Consider the following 15956-nt stretch of genomic DNA (forward strand, 5'->3'; position numbering starts at 1 on the left):
GTTAATGATGTGCATATAGCTTTAATTCTATTTGTTCTGACAACTTTGACACCTGTCTACATGTTTTGTTTTGCTGTCCGTCTCCCCCTTCTAGACTGTGAGCCCGTTGTTGTGTAGGGACTGTCTCTACGTTGCCAACTTGTACTTCCTAAGTGCTCAGTAGAGTACAACAATAAACAGATATTCCCTGCCCACGACGAGCCCTAGAGGGAGGAAGGACACTGTACTAAGCGCTGGGGTGGATACAAGCAAATCGGGTTGGAAATAGTCCCTGTCTCACATAAGGCTCACAGTCTTAATTTCCATTTTACAGATGAGGTCACTGAGGCATGGAGGAGTGTTCTCTAATTCTTCAACCCTACATTGATCCTTGGGGGACTTCAATGTTCATATGACTATCCACCTCCTCTCACTCCTTTACTCCAAAGACCCCCTGCTCCACCTCACAAACTCACTAAATTTGGGCACACACCTGTTCTAATCTCCAGTAACTATACAATCTCTACCCTCACCAATTCTGCGATTCCTCTAACCACAGCCTCCTCACCTGCCCTTTCCCCCATACCAGAAAGTCTGTCCATAATAATAATGACATTTATTAAGTGCTTACTATGTGCAAAGCACTGTTCTAAGCGCTGGGGAGGTTACAAGGTGATCAGGTTGTCCCATGGGGGTGCTCACAGTCAATCCCCATTTTACAGATGAGTTAACTGAGGCACAGAGAAGTTAAGTGACTTGCCCAAAGTCACACAGCTGGCAATTGGAGGAGCAGGAATTTGAACCCATGACCTCTGACTCCAAAGCCCGTGATCTTTCCACTGATCCACGCTGCCCCCCCCTCCAATATTCATTCATTCATACGTGTCTCAGTGGAAAGAACACAGGCTTTGGAGTCAGAGGTCATGGGCTCAAATTCCTGCTCTGCCAATTGCCAGCTGTGTGACTTTGGGCAAGTCACTTAACTTCTCTGTGCCTCAGTTACCTCATCTGTAAAATGGGGATTAAGACTGTGAGCTCCCCAATGGGACGACCTGATGACCTTGTAACCTCCCCAGCACTTAGAACAGTGCTTTGCATATAGTAAGTGCTTAATAAATGCCATCATTATTATTGAGTGCTTACTGTGTACAAAGCACCATACCAAGCCCTTGAGAGAGTATAATACAACAGACAGACACATTCCCTGCCCACAATGAGCTCACTGTCTAGAGGGATATTTTTCAGCCATCCTTCCCAGTTTGGTCTCCATACCTAAACTACCTTCTCCTGGTGCACAAACTGACACTCAGCACCACCCTCTCCACTGAACTCTCCTTGCTCCACTAACCCACAACTCTGAATCACCTCAAAAGTAGGTGTAGAAAAAAAAGGAGCAGAATCACCTCTGCTCCTTTGCCCCAATTGCAAAGAGCTGTGGAGGAAATCCAGACATCGCTCTGACTTTGTCCATGTCAAATTCATTCTTACCTGATTCAATTCAGCCTTCTCCACTATCTGACAACCGTCCTCTCCTTCCTAATTCACTCAAGTGTCCACTGCCTCCAGCAGCTGTTCCAGACATTTAACACCCTTCTCAAACCTCCTAGCCCCCACCATCTCTTTCCCCTAATGACCTGGCCACATACTTTATCAACAAAATTGAAACCATCTGGCGTAACCTCCCTAAAATTTCCTCAGGTTCTCTCCAACCCTTTTTTCCTCCACCCTCTTCAACTCTTACTATATTCCCTGCAGTAACTCAAGATGAAATTTCACCTCCTTTGTAAATATAGCCCCTCCCTTCATAGTAATAATAATAATAATGACGTTTTTGTTAAGCACTTACTATGTGCAAAGCGCTGTTCTAAGTGCTGGGGAGGTTACAAGGTGATCAGGTTGTCCCAAGGGTGGGCTCAGAGTCTTAATCCCCATTTTATAGATGAGGGAACTGAGGCACAGAGAACTTAAGTGACTTGCCCAAAGTCACATAGCTGACAATTGGTGGAGCTGGGATTTGAACCCCTGACCTCTGACTCCTAAACCCGTGCTCTTTCCACTGAACCACGTAGTAAGCAGTGTGGCTCAGTGGAAAGAGCATGGGCTTGGGAGTCAGAGGTTGTGGGTTCTAATTCTCACTCTGTCACTTGTCTACTGTGTGACCTTGGGCAAGTCACTTAACTTCTCTGGGCCCCAGTTACCTCATCTGTAAAATAGCGATTAAGACTTTGAGCCCCAAGTGGGACAACCTGATTATCTTGTATCTACCCCAGCGTTTAGAACAGTGCTTGGCACATAGTAAGCATTTAACAAATACTATCATCATTATTATTATTACCTTTTTAACCCACTCGCCCCCTCCTTGACTGCCATCTTCAACTGTTCACTTTTCAATGGCTTCTTCCCCACTGCTTTCAACCTTATGTCCCCACTTGGGAAGTACAATTCAGCAACAAATTGACTATCCCTACCCACAACGGGCTCACAGTCTAAAATCCTGTTGCATTGCACACTCCCAAGCACTTAGTACAGTGCTCTGTACATAGTAAGCACTGAAGTAATACAATCGATTGATTGACTAGTATGCCAATGGCCTGGAGATTCTGCTTGATGAGGAGAGGAAGGGGTAACCACCGATGATTTTTGAGGGGTGGAGATACCATGGCAAAATGAAAAAGGGAGTGAAGGGTGGAGTGAAGAAGGGAGAGGATGCAGGCAGGGAGGCCAGTGAAGAAGCTGATACCCTAGTCTATAAGAATAATAATGGCATTTATTAAGCGCTTACTATATACAAAGCACTGTACCTGGACCACTGGATGGGGAGGAAGAAGTTGTTCTGGGAAATAGAGTGGAGGGAAAACTTTAGTGACAAACCAAATACTCAAGGGGAGAGAGAGAGGAGTCGGGATAACAAGATGGCAAGCTTCAGCGACATGGAGAGTAGCAGAAAATGACAATATTGTCAACTGTGAGGGGAAAGCTGGGGGCGTGAGGAGTGGATTTCAGATGAAACACAAAGAGTTCAGTTTCAGATATAATTACAGTTAAGGCTCTACCTTTTAAATGAATCATAGAGATGTTGAAGAATAATAAAAAACACAAAGGATTTTAAAGACTTATGCAGCTTTAAGTCCTATTGTTCTAGAAATAACAATAAAATAAAGTCTTGAAGTTTGCAGACCAAGAGAGGTATATCGCACTTACTTTGCTACTTCATTAACCACTCGGGGAAGGTCCGTACAGATATCCACTTTAATGAACTCTGACAATTTAGGACCCACAATTCCTCCAGTCGGCTGTATAAAGATGGGTAGATTTCCCTTATATTCTACATGAAATGCACCTGAGAAAAACACCACATCCTGTATTAATACATCTGTAAAAGTTCTGCAATGCTCATGTATTTGGTAAAATTCTTGAAGATATAGTAAGGAAGGCTGTAAATAATTACACAAGCTGTGCATATTTTACACACACACACAGAGAGAGAGAGAGAGAGAGAGAGAGAGAGAGAGAGAGAGAGAATATCTGAGCTAGGAGCAAGAGGCTTCTTAGCCCAGTTCAGACTCAAATCTCCCTCTCAGGGTTGGCGGTCACATTTTCCAGGAGGGAGATGGGAAGTCGGGGAGAACCAGGAGAGGACATAAGGGAAGACAAGAGGAAGGTCTGGTCATGCTTGCTTCCTCTATTCCACTTGTCTGCTGTGTGACCTTGGACATGTCACTTCACTTCTCTGGGCTCCAGTTACCTCATCTATACAGTGGGGATTAAGACTGTGAGCCCCATGTGGGACAACCTGAATTGCTTGTAGCACTTAGTACAGTGCCTGGCAAATAGTAAGCGCTTAACAAATATTATCATTATTATTAACACCCAACTCCATCTTCACTAGTACAAGTGAAAGCAACATTTTAAAGGACATGGGAAAATAATAATAAATAATGTTAGTATTTGTTAAGCACTTACTATGTGCCAAGCACTGTTCTAAGTGCTGGGGTGGATACAAGGTAATCAGGTTGTCCCACAGGGGGCTCACAGTCTTCATCCCCATTTTACAGATGAGGGAACTGAGGTCCAGAGAAGTTAAGTGACTTGCCCAAAGTCACCCAGCTGACAAGTGGCGGAGCCGGGATTTGAACCCATGACCTCTGACTCCAAAGCCCAGGCTCTTTCCACTGAGCCACGCTGCTTCCCCAAGTGTCAAGTATCAAATGGGCCCACCACACGGGCTTCATGGCCCAAAATCTTTCAGGGATTTGCCAAATAGCAGCAACACTGTCTTAAAGGCACAGTTCCTTTATGGAACTTTCCAATGCTAACTGGGTTTTCAAGATCCATTCTTTTTTATTCTACCGAGCAATGATCTTTTTTCAACAGCACCTGGCCATACGGCATGCACTTTTCCCTTCATGAATATGTATTTTTTTCTCTTTGCAAATACTGATACTCTGTGATATCTGCCCATAATACATGGCAAAGTGTGCTTTCCAAGTGCTTAGTACAGTGTTCTGCACACAGTAAGCACTCAATAAATACGACTGAATAAATGAATGAATGAATAATCATCTTTTGGGAGTGCTACAGTTAGTAGAATACACACCATCAATTTCAGTTAGGGAGGAAAATAGTAATAATAATAATAATAATGGCATTTATTAAGTGCTTACTATGTGCAAAACACTGTTCTAAGCGCTGGGGAAGTTACAAGGTCATCAGGTTGTCCCACGGCGGCTCACAGTCTTAATCCCCATTTTACAGATGAGGTAACTGAGGCCCAGAGAAGTGAAGTGACTTGCCCAAAGTCACACAGCTGACAGCTGGCGGAGCCGGCATTTGAACCCATGACCTCTGACTCCAAAGCCCAGGCTCTTTCCACTGAGCCACACTGCTTCTCTGAGCTAACTCCAAGAAAGAAGACAATACGTGATCTAGAGAATAATTTGGTTCAGTTAATGAGGGAACGTAACACATCCTAATATTGGATTACTACAGCTCAACTCAGAAATGTTACATTGAGCCCAAGTCCTGCACATATAAAAATGAAAAATTACACAAACAGCCTACGTGTTCTCCTTCCCTCATCCCTAAAGCAAAAGCATAAACACATGTATCCACTTTAGTTTTATCCTTACTTATGTTTAATACAAGAATTAATATTAGTAGTACTAGTAGTAGGAATACCATTTAGGAAGTCCTTGCTATGTGCAATGTATTAAGCACAGAGTATTAAATAGTATATTTCCATTAAATGTTATATCAAATTGAATATTTTCTATGAACAATAGTAAAGAATACCCAATTCAATTTTGATTCTTCAATTGCTAGTGACATTACTATTAATAGCCTATTAAAAGTGTTATTAACAGACTCCCAAAACTTTACCTATGCTTGCCTTCTCTCATCCTCTGATGCCTCTCTCCTAGGTGTTACTCTCAGATGGACTCCCTCTTTTGTTTTTTGGGGTTTTTTACGTGGTATGTGTTAAGCGCTATGTGCCCAGCCCTGTACCAAGCACTGGGGAAAATAGGCAAATCAAGTTGGACACAGTCCCTGTCCCACATGGGGCTCACAGTCTTCATCCCTACTTGACAGATGAGGGAACTGAGGCCCGGAGAAGTGAAGTGACTTGGCCAATGTCACACAGCAGACAAGAGTGACACAGCGGGAATTAGAACCCAGGTCCTCTGACTCCCAGGCCCAGGCTCTTTCCACTCCACGCTGCTTCTCTCTCTTTGGACTCCTCTTCTTTATAACTTTTGGAAGACAGTGTCTGTAAAATACATTTAGACATGTTTCCTAAAAGAGAAGAACTGTGGCAAGTCTATTTTCACCCCCAAAGTATCTCAGGCTAATTTACAACAAATTGTTACCTAGAGATTTTAGACTTAAACCTTCCAGAAAATCACTGATCTTTCAAGAGGAACGGTACACTTTGGAAGTTATGGGTAAAAATCACTTTCTTACAGAAAACAAAGAAAATTAATTATGGCAGCAAAAATTTACCTGGAGCGGATCCATGGTTCATGATATGAATCTCCTTACAAATCACTTTGCTATTTGCAATCAGTGTGCCAAAATTAACTTTTGGCTCAATTTCCAGTTGGCAGCAAGGAATCAATCTATGGAGAAGAACATTTATTAATTACTTTTTATCTGAATTTTATTATTTTAATACATACATAAAGCTTGAGGTAGTGCCATATTTCATTTTAATTTCGGTTCCTTTACTAGTCACTGATAAAATAAAGGATTTCACTATGTTTTTTCCTCCTACTTAGACTGTGATCCTCACGCGGGGCAGGGACTGCGTCAACCTAATTAACTTGACAGGTTCCTGGGAAGCAGCATGGCCTGGGAGTCAGACGACCTCTTTTTTTTTTTTTCTTGTGATTTGTGGGGGGGGGGGGGGGGGAGGGTTGTTAAGCTCTCACTATGTGCCAGCCACTGTACTAAGCACTCGGGTAGATATAAGTGAATCAGTTTGGACACAGTCCATGTCCCACATGGGGCTCACAGTCTTCATCCCCATTTTCCAAATGAGGTAACTGAGGCACAGAGAAGTGATCCAACTTGTCCAAGGTCACACAACAGACAAGTGGCGAAGTCAGAATTAGAACTCAGGTCCTTCTGACTTCCAGGACCATGCTCTATCCACTAGACCACAATAACCTGGGTTCCAATACCGGTTCAACCACTGTTTGCTGTGTGGCCTTGGACAGGTCACTTCACTTCTCTATGCCTCAGTTCTCTCATTTAGAAAATTCATTCATTTTTTGAGCGCTTATTGTGTGCAATGCACTGTACTAAACGCTTTAGAGAGTACAATACACCAATAAACAGATACATTCCCTGCCCACAACAAGCTTTCAATCTAGAGGGGAAACCTGCATCCAAGTCACTTCTCGTGCATCTTCTTGCCCTCTCCTACCTCAACTCACTACTCTCCTACTACATCCCAACCTTCACACTTCGCTCCTCTGGTGCTAATCTTCTCACTGCGCCTCTGTCTCATCTACCTCACCACCAACCCCTCACCCATGTCCTGCCTCTGGCCTGGAACACCCTCCTTCCTCAAATCCCACAGACAATTACTCCCCCCTACCCCCCCGCTGCTTCTAAGCCTTACTGAAGATCCATCTCCTCCACGAGGCCTTCCCTAAGCCCCCCTTTCCTCTTCTCCCACTCCCTTCTGCATCATCCTAACTTGCTCCCTTTATTGATCCCCCCTCTCAGCCCCATAACACTTATGTCCATATCTGTCTTTTATTTATTTCTTTGGTGTCTGTCTCTCCTTCTAGACTGTGAGCTCATTGTGGGCAGGGAACGTGTCTGTTTATTGTTGTTTTGTACTCTCTCAACCCCATAGTCCAGTGCACTGCACACAGTAAGCACTCAATAAACACGACTGAATGAATGAATGAATGAATGAAGCATATGTTTGGGCAAATATTTTCTTGATATTAGATTATTCTTTCAGGATAGTTGCTTCATTTTACATTACCCTTACGGTAACTTGATTACCTTGTATCTACCTCAGGGCATAGCACGGTGCTTGGCACATAGTAAGAGCTTAACAAATGTCAAAATTATCATTATAATTAGCTATCCACTCTACTTGATTTACCCAAAGTAGCAATAATATATTTCTGAAAATGAGTGAATCTGTAATTTACAGTGCACTTTAGTGAATCGGCTAATCTGCTTTTAAAAACTAAACAAAATTTACATTAAGGGCGCTTTTTCTTAATTCGTCTTCAACGAAATGGGAAAAACAGCAGATGGGACAAATTGTGTTAACTAAAAGGTATTCGGTTGTTTTGGGAAATATATTCCTCTCTGGGGAATATTCAAAGCATCATCGAGTAATTTATAGATGACTTACCCTATCAGGGGGACTTCTATCACTTCTTTCTCTACCAAAACAAATAATCTGTCAAAAATGTCTTCCTCATTTTCAGGCCGATATTCCACAGTTGCTGTAATCTGAAGTCCAGAAGCAATTGCTTTATCTCCATCAGTCACAATCAACTTGAACTGCCATGAACAAGAAATGACATTTAAATCGTAAAGCAAACTTGTCAACACAATATATTGGTTAAAGTGAAATGGTAACTCGGCATTCCACTTCACTAAACACACATAACACCCTCCACATATTTCCTTCTTGCACCCAGAAATTTCTATCAATGATTTTCTGAGTGACTTATAACCCCAAAGGATATTTTGCTATATCCTTTCTACCTGTTATTTCTACCCATTCTCAAAAATCATCAATGAACCGTGCAATCAATAGTATTCATTGAAAACCTGCCAAGTGCTTAGAGTTAGAAGGCATAAAACCACACTCTCAAAGAGCTTACAGTTTTGTGGGGGAGACTGAGAAGCAGTGTGGCCTAGTGGAAAAAGTACAGGCCTGGGAGTCACAGGGCCTGGGTGAGATTTGGTGCACTCAAAAAAAGGAAAAAATGGATATTGGGAGGCAGAGGCAAACCATCTCTGAGGGGATTCCCCAGGAACATTTCCTTCCCCTTTCGACAACAGCAGCAATATCGCATGGGTAAGTCATTCGGTCAATCGAATTTGTTGAGCACTTACTCTGTCCAGAACACTGTACTAAGCGCTTGGGAGAATATAATGCAACAATAAACAGGCACATTCCCTGCTCACAACGAGTTTACAGTCTAGAGGGGGAGGAGACAAGAATATAAATAGATGAATCGGAAGGTTGAGTGGATAATGCACATTTGACTGAATTACCAAAGAAACCTAGGAGGGTGAGGGGTTCTGGGGAATGAAATTAGGCTGCACAGGGTAGGAAAGTCTTAAAAATAGTGGAGGGGAGGGCAGGGTGACAGGGAGTGTAATTCTGCCTTCTTTTTGCAGGGATTGGCTCTGACACAGGATTTAACAAACTGGTTGAAAGTCTGGGGAAAAACATACCCCACGATACAGCTATTTATGCTTTATCCATATTTTCAGGGAACACATCACAGCTAATAATAATATTTGTGGTCTTTGTTAAGCTCCTCTCCCTCTCCCTTCTACGTCGCCCTGACTTGCTCCCTTTATTCATCCCCCTTGCCAGCCCCACAGCACTTATGTCCATATCTGTCATTTATTTATATTAATGCCTGTCTTCCCCTCTAATAATAATAATAATGGCATTTATTATGTGCTTACTATGTGCAAAGCACTGTTCTAAGTGCTAGGGAGGTTACAAGGTGATGAGGTTGTCCCACGGGGGCTCACAGTCTTCATCCCCATTTTACAGATGAGGGAACTGAGGCCCAGAGAAGTTAAGTGACTTGCCTAAACTCACACATCTGACAATTGGCAGAGCCAGGATTTGAACCCATGATCTCTGACTCCAAAGCCCGTGTTCTTTCCACTGGGTCATGCTGCTTCACTAGACAGTAAGCCCGTTATGGGCAGGGAATGTGCCTGTTTATTGTTGTAATGTACTCTCCCAAGTGCATAGCATAGTGCTCTGAACACAGTAAGCGCTCAATAAACACGATTGACTGACCTGACTCACAACTGAGAGAATACAACAGACTTGGTAGACATGTTCCTTGCCCACCAACAGCTCAAGTTTGAACGATGGAAACTGCACAAAACCCAAAATCTTCACTGGCTACAAAGTGCTAAATGAAAACATTGTCAAATAGTTCAGTTCCCTAGGTATTCACGTTGGCCAACACTATAACAAGAGAAGGAGAAAATTAAATCAAGAAGGCTAGCACAACCTTTGGGGAACTGTCAAACAGGGCGTGGAAGCAGTGTGTAATTAATCTCCAAACTAAACAGAAACTCTACCAAACTGAGCTAAAGTGCTTTCCAATCTTCCCTATGTCAGCAAGACTTAGTTCCCCCCACCCCCCACCTCCTCGTTAGTGCTACAAAAACCTCCTTGAGCAGCTTCATCAGCTATTATTGTTACTATGATATTTGTTAAGTGCTTTCTTAAGTTAATCAAGTTGCCCTGTCACACATGGGGCTCACAGTCCAGGTAAAGTTATAAGCAACATTAAATGACAAGATGACAAAATACTATTAGCTGATTGATTGTGGGTCACAAACAATATATTCCTTAATTTGACAGTCTTCTAGCATTGAAATTCTGCTCAATTCAACACAATGTCAAAAGGTGGGGCATAGGAAAAGAATGGATGATAATAGTATATCCAAGAAGTTGCTGTGGTACAAAGCAATTTGGGAACGTACAATAGAGTTAGTAAGCACAATCCCTGCCCTGTTTTTTTCCAGGCACACAATAAGCGCTTAATAAATACTATTATTACAATCACAGATGATACAGTGAAAAAAATTTATAAAACCTCTCCTTTGATAATGCAATGTATCATATTAATCATTAGCTAAAACTAGCACTACATAGCACTATACCCAACCATATAACACACAAATTATTCAGTTAAAAATATCAAAATCTGGAAAACTGGCTTTGTTCCATCACTCTAGCTTAGCTTTTTAAAATAAGGCTATTGTTCTCTCCTTAGATGTTTCCTGATTTTACTCCAGTCCTGCTTCTAATCTTACAGTCTTAAGAGAAGTTTAGGCCTTCCCCTTGAAGAAAAAAAAATACATTATGGGGTTTGTTAGGAATTTAATATGAATTAAACACTATGCGCAGCACTGGAGTAGACACAAGAAAATCAGGTCAGAACAGTTCCTCACAGTTTAAGCAGCTGGGAGAACACGTATTGGAATTTCCAATTTAGAACTGAGGAAACAGGCTCAGGGAAATTTGGCATTTTGTTCAAGGACATAGAGCAGGCAAGTGGCAGAACCGGGATTAGAACCCAGATGTTCTGACTCCCAGGCCATGTCTTTCCACTTGGCGTTAATGCTTCCCAACTGTTTAATATAAAGTAATAATAATTATTATTATTATTAAGGTATTCGTTAAGCTCTTACTATGTGCTAGGCACTGTACTAAGAGCTGGGGTGGGTACAAGCAAGTCATATAGATGAGAAGCAGCATGGCCTAGTGGAAAGAGCTCGGACCTGGGAGTCAGGGGACCTGGGTTCTAATCCAGCCTCTGCCACTTGTCTGCTGGGTGGCCTCGGGCAAGGCTCTTCACCGCTCTGTGCCTCGGTTGGCTCATCTGTAAAATGGGGACTAAAACAGTGTGCCCTTGCCCCACCCCCCGTGGCTACCTGATGGGTGCGGGGCCCCTGGAAGCGAATGGCCTTGCTGCTGCGGCCCACGTTCTGCACAGTGAGCGCGGCGCGGTACACCTGGCCGACCCGCACGTCCGTGAACCGCACCCGGCCCGGGGAGACCCGCACCGACCGCTCCGCACGCTCCATTGCGGAAGGTGCCCGTTGCCGGTCCGGGAAAACCAGGGGGCTCCTGCGCCTGTAACCAAGGCAGTAACCAGGGCGGTAACCAGGGCGGTAACTAGGGTGGTAACCAAGGCGGTATCCACGGCCGTGACGGTAACCATGGCAGCGGTAACCATGGCGGTAACCAAGAGCGGACCCGGCAGGAGACTGGGGTCGGGGCCGTCGCTAGGCAACGCCCGGGGAAGCTCTCGCGAGACCTCCGAAAGCAGCAGCCCTTTAAGAGTCCGCCGCTCAGGCCGTTAGTCAGCCAGTCCTATTTATTGAGCGTTTCCTGTTGATGTGGTGGCGTTTATTAAGCGCTTCCTTTTTGCCAGGCACTGCACTAAGCGCTGGGGTGGCTACAAGCTAATCGGGTTGGACACAGTCCCTGTCCCATGTGGGGCTCGAACCCCATTTTACAGATGAGGGAACTGAGGCCCAGGGAAATGACTGTGTGCAGGGCACTGTACTAACTGCTTGGGAGAATACACAATAAAAATAGAACAGACACATTACCTGCCCACAGGGAGCTTACAGTCTAGAGGGGGAGACATTTTAATAGAAATAAATTAGAGGTGTGGACATAAGGGCTTTGAACAGAGGGAGCAAGTCAGGGTGATGCAGAAGAGAGTGGGAGAAGAGGAAAGGGGGGCTTAGTCAGGGAAGGCCTCTTGGAGAGATGGGCCTTCAATAAGGTTTTGAAGTGGGGGGAGTCATCCTCTGTCACATATGAGGAGGGAAGGCATTCCAGGCCAGAAGTAGGACATGGGCGAGGAGTCGAGATGGAGGAGATAATAATAATGGTATTTCTTAAGCATTTACTATGTGCCAAGCACTGTTGTAAACGCTGGAGTACGAGGTGGTGCTCAGTAAAGGAGCCTGTACCCGGCTACCACTGAGGCTTTCTTTCAAGAGGCCCAACTGCCCGATGGCTCTCTAAGTAGTAAACTCGTTGTAGGCCAGGAACCTGGTTTACCAACCCTGTTGGGCTGTATTCTCCCAAGCACTTAGTACAATCAATCAGTGGGATTTATTGAGCGCTTCCTATGTGCAGAGCACTGTATGAAGCGTTTGGGAGACAACAGAACTAGCTGGCGTAGTGGATAGAGCAACGGCCTGAGAATCAGAAGGTCATGGGTTCCAGTGTCCGCTCTGCCACTTGTCTGCTGACCTTGGGCAACTCATGTCACCTCTCTGGGCCTCCATTACCTCATATGGAAAATGGGGATTGAGACTGTGAGCCCCATATGGGACGGGGACTGTGTCCAATCCAATTTCCTTGTATGCCCCCCAGCGCTTAGTACGGTGCTTGGCACATAGTAAGTGCTTAACAAATGCCATTATCATTCTTATTATTATTAATTAGCAGACATGTTCCCAGCCCATAATAACTTTACAAAACTTGCCTCCTATTTTGGCCCAGCACATAGTAAGCGCTTAACAAATGCCATTATCATTCTTCTTCTTCTTCTTCTTCTTCTTCTTATTATTATTATTATTATTAATTAGCAGATGTGTTCCCAGACCATAATCCCAGACCATAACGACTTGACAAAACTTGCCTCCTATTTTTAAACCTAACTCTATTTTTTAAAAATGCATTTGACTTCTGTCTATAAAGCTTACATCAAAGCCCAGAAACTAATACTCCATCACAGTATGAAATGCTCCTTGGATCCTGCCTCAAAGAAAGTAGGCTTTCCAAATTGAACATTTGCATGTGGAAGTCCTTGACAGTTGTACAGTTTTTATCTGACAGTTAATGCCAAAGAAGGTCAAGCAAATCAGGACCGACTGTAATTGCTTCTTGCTTCTCCAACTAGCTTTCAAAATCTCGTCTGACAAAGGAATGTCTCTCAAGCAAAGGCATGGTACTTTCCTACTTTTGATTCAGATCAAAAAAACATTCCCTCTGATCATCCTTCCTGAATTCAGGCTTGAGATCAAACAGAAATCAACAGGCCGGAGAGTTAGAGCTGTGCCTTCAGAGAAAGGATTTAGAATCTAGTAAACACTTTGGACACTCGATTTTGTTTTTTTAAAATCTTTTCCATAATAGCAATAATAAGAATAAACTATTTCTCCCCTGTCCGCTTTGCTTTCAGGGGGGCTTTCTACAGGTAGAGGCTGTGTCCCTGTCACTGACGAAAAGATCTCAGAGGGGGCTGGTGGTGAAAGTTAATCTGCAGGTAGGGATCCTAGCTCAACTAGGCCATAAACCCGCCCCCCCAGGACACCCCGATTCCCCCAGCACCATCACCTCCACCCAACCAGAGACCCTGAGTTTGATGAGATTGTCTGGAATTTTAGGATCTATCCTAGTGTCCTCTGCAGATACTTTAGGATACATTTATGTCTTGAGAGACAATCTCAACAGAACTGGGGAGTGAGAATATCAGCTGGTTATTTATTTTATTTTATTTATTTTACTTGTACATATCTATTCTATTTATTTTATTTTGTTAATATGTTTGGTTTTGTTCTCTATCTCCCCCTTCTAGACTGTGAGCCCACTGTTGGGTAGGGACCATATCTATATGTTGCCAACTTGTACTTCCCAAGCCCTTAGTACAGTGCTCTGAACACAGTAAGCGCTCAATAAATACGATTGATTGATTGGTGGAGCAGTGATGGAGGGAGAAGAGGCCGTCTGCATGAATATGCATCTCATGCCAGTTGCTGAGGGTAATTTCTCCTCTCTCCCCTTCTCTTCTTCTTCCCTCTCCTCTTCTTGGCTGTGCTTCCCCCTTGAGCAGAAGCAGCAGCAGGGTGATTCTTCAATGGTCTCAGGAGGTGATAAGTCCTGGAATCACTTCTTGTGGCATTTTTAATAAGTGCGGGGAGCATCATAGCGTGATTTTTCCCGGTTCCCTCTTCCTTCTGCGTCATCTCCGAACTTCGATCTATGACATTTGGACATTTGCTATCCCCCCTCCCACCCTCAACTCCACAGCACTAGGTATATATCTTTAAATTATATAAGTTACTAATTTATTCATTTTAGTGTCTGTCTCCCCGCTCTAGTCTGTAAGCTCTTTATGGACAAGGAATGTGTCCACCAATTCTGTTGTACTGTCCTCTCCCAAGCACTTAGTACAGTGCTCTGCACATAGTAAGCACTCAATATGATTGATTGATTGATAAAGGCATCTAAGATATCAGGAATGTAGTCCATTAGACTTTGTTAAGAGGATTCTCTTAGGTAAATTTTGTCCTACCTGATTAATTTGTATCTACTCCAGCACTTGGAGAAATCCTTGACAAATAGTAAATGCTTAGTAAATACCATAATAATAATGATAATAATAAAACCTTAGTAAGGTGCTCTGCAGACAGTAAGCACTCAAGAAATACCTTCAATTTATTGATTATGCTATATACTGTGAGCTTTCCATTATCATTATCAATAATAATAACAATGGTATTTTAAGCACTTTTACTAATATTTGTTGACTGCCCCTCTCCCATATAGGATAAAATTGAAACAAATGGAAAAAAACCCAGAACTTTTTTCCTGAGTTTATGACCCAAGAAATTGGAAAACAGTCTCTGTCAGGAAATATTTGTTTCCTCAGTTTTGAACCATGTAAAATTGTGCTTCTCATGCAACATTTCATTGCCAAAGGGAAATATGTGTCTTTGTCATGATAAAGGCAGCAGGGTTGTTTCAAAAATTCTTGTACATTTTCCCTTCTATTCATCCATATTTTCTGTTTTCAAACACATATGGTTCCCTTCCCTTGTGGGGCTCTTGGAAAATAATAACAGCTTTGTAATTCTCCTGGAAAATATATTGTCTTTGGGTTTTTCTCCTTGTATCGATTTTTAAACCACAATATTTCTGTCAAATACACACTCTTTCTGCCTTAGTCATTCTGTAGCCGTGTTCCCTTCCACTTTGATTCATTGTCTTTCTCCACTATTTTCCAATTTAATATGTCTGATTCACTGGTTTAGATTGTCCCATTAGTTCACTCTTTGATTTTCTTTCAGTCATTTCTCCATGTTTTATCCTTTCCCTCCCATCCTCTGATTTCCCCTCCTTTCTCCTTTTTAACCATTAATTTAGACATACATTTAACTTTATTATCATTCAACAATTGAATGGGTGACTAACATAGACATACATTTAACTTTATTATCATTCAACACTTGAGTGGGTGACTAACATAGACAATAGTAATGTTTTCTACAGAGCCTAATCATGAGGCTTAGATCAAATTTTATCAGGTTGAGAGATATTTATTTCCAAAGTTACAAGGTGCTACCACCTCTCCCAAATTGGAATTTAACAAATGTATGCTGCCTCTAGCTGTGTCCCACATTAAAAGAACATGCCAAAATAGAATTTCTGAAGTGTTTCTTATCAAAAGATAAAAGATTTCTCTTCACAATTTCTTTCTCTCTATAGGATACTTAACTGCGCTTACTGACTAACCCACGTACTGGGCAAAATTCGTAGGGCTCAAGTGAAATAGAGTTAGAAGGACATTTCCCCAGGTCTTTATGAAGCCTTTAAATGAGATCACTTAAAAACATGTTTCCACAACCCCCGCCAGCTCCCAACCACCTAACTTCTAGAATACAGTACAGTATTGCAGAAATATACTTATTTGAAACTCATTATATATCCA

The 15956-nt window shown here is 42.7% G+C and overlaps 1 protein-coding gene across 1 annotated transcript in view; it reads right to left on the reverse strand.

Moving 5' to 3' along the window:
• CFAP47 (cilia and flagella associated protein 47) overlaps nucleotides 1-11307 on the reverse strand; it is a 271714-nt gene extending 260407 nt beyond the window's left edge. Inside the window, exons 1-4 of the mRNA XM_038760124.1 lie at nucleotides 11155-11307; nucleotides 7859-8010; nucleotides 5980-6095; nucleotides 3181-3319 (exon numbers count right to left, since the gene is read on the reverse strand). Of these exons, the coding sequence (XP_038616052.1) occupies nucleotides 3181-3319; nucleotides 5980-6095; nucleotides 7859-8010; nucleotides 11155-11307 (560 nt within the window). The remainder of the gene's footprint in view (nucleotides 1-3180; nucleotides 3320-5979; nucleotides 6096-7858; nucleotides 8011-11154) is intronic.
• Between the last annotated feature and the right edge of the window lie 4649 nt (nucleotides 11308-15956).

Source organism: Tachyglossus aculeatus, chromosome 18, assembly GCF_015852505.1.
Source record: "Tachyglossus aculeatus isolate mTacAcu1 chromosome 18, mTacAcu1.pri, whole genome shotgun sequence".
NCBI classification, from domain to species: domain Eukaryota; kingdom Metazoa; phylum Chordata; class Mammalia; order Monotremata; family Tachyglossidae; genus Tachyglossus; species Tachyglossus aculeatus.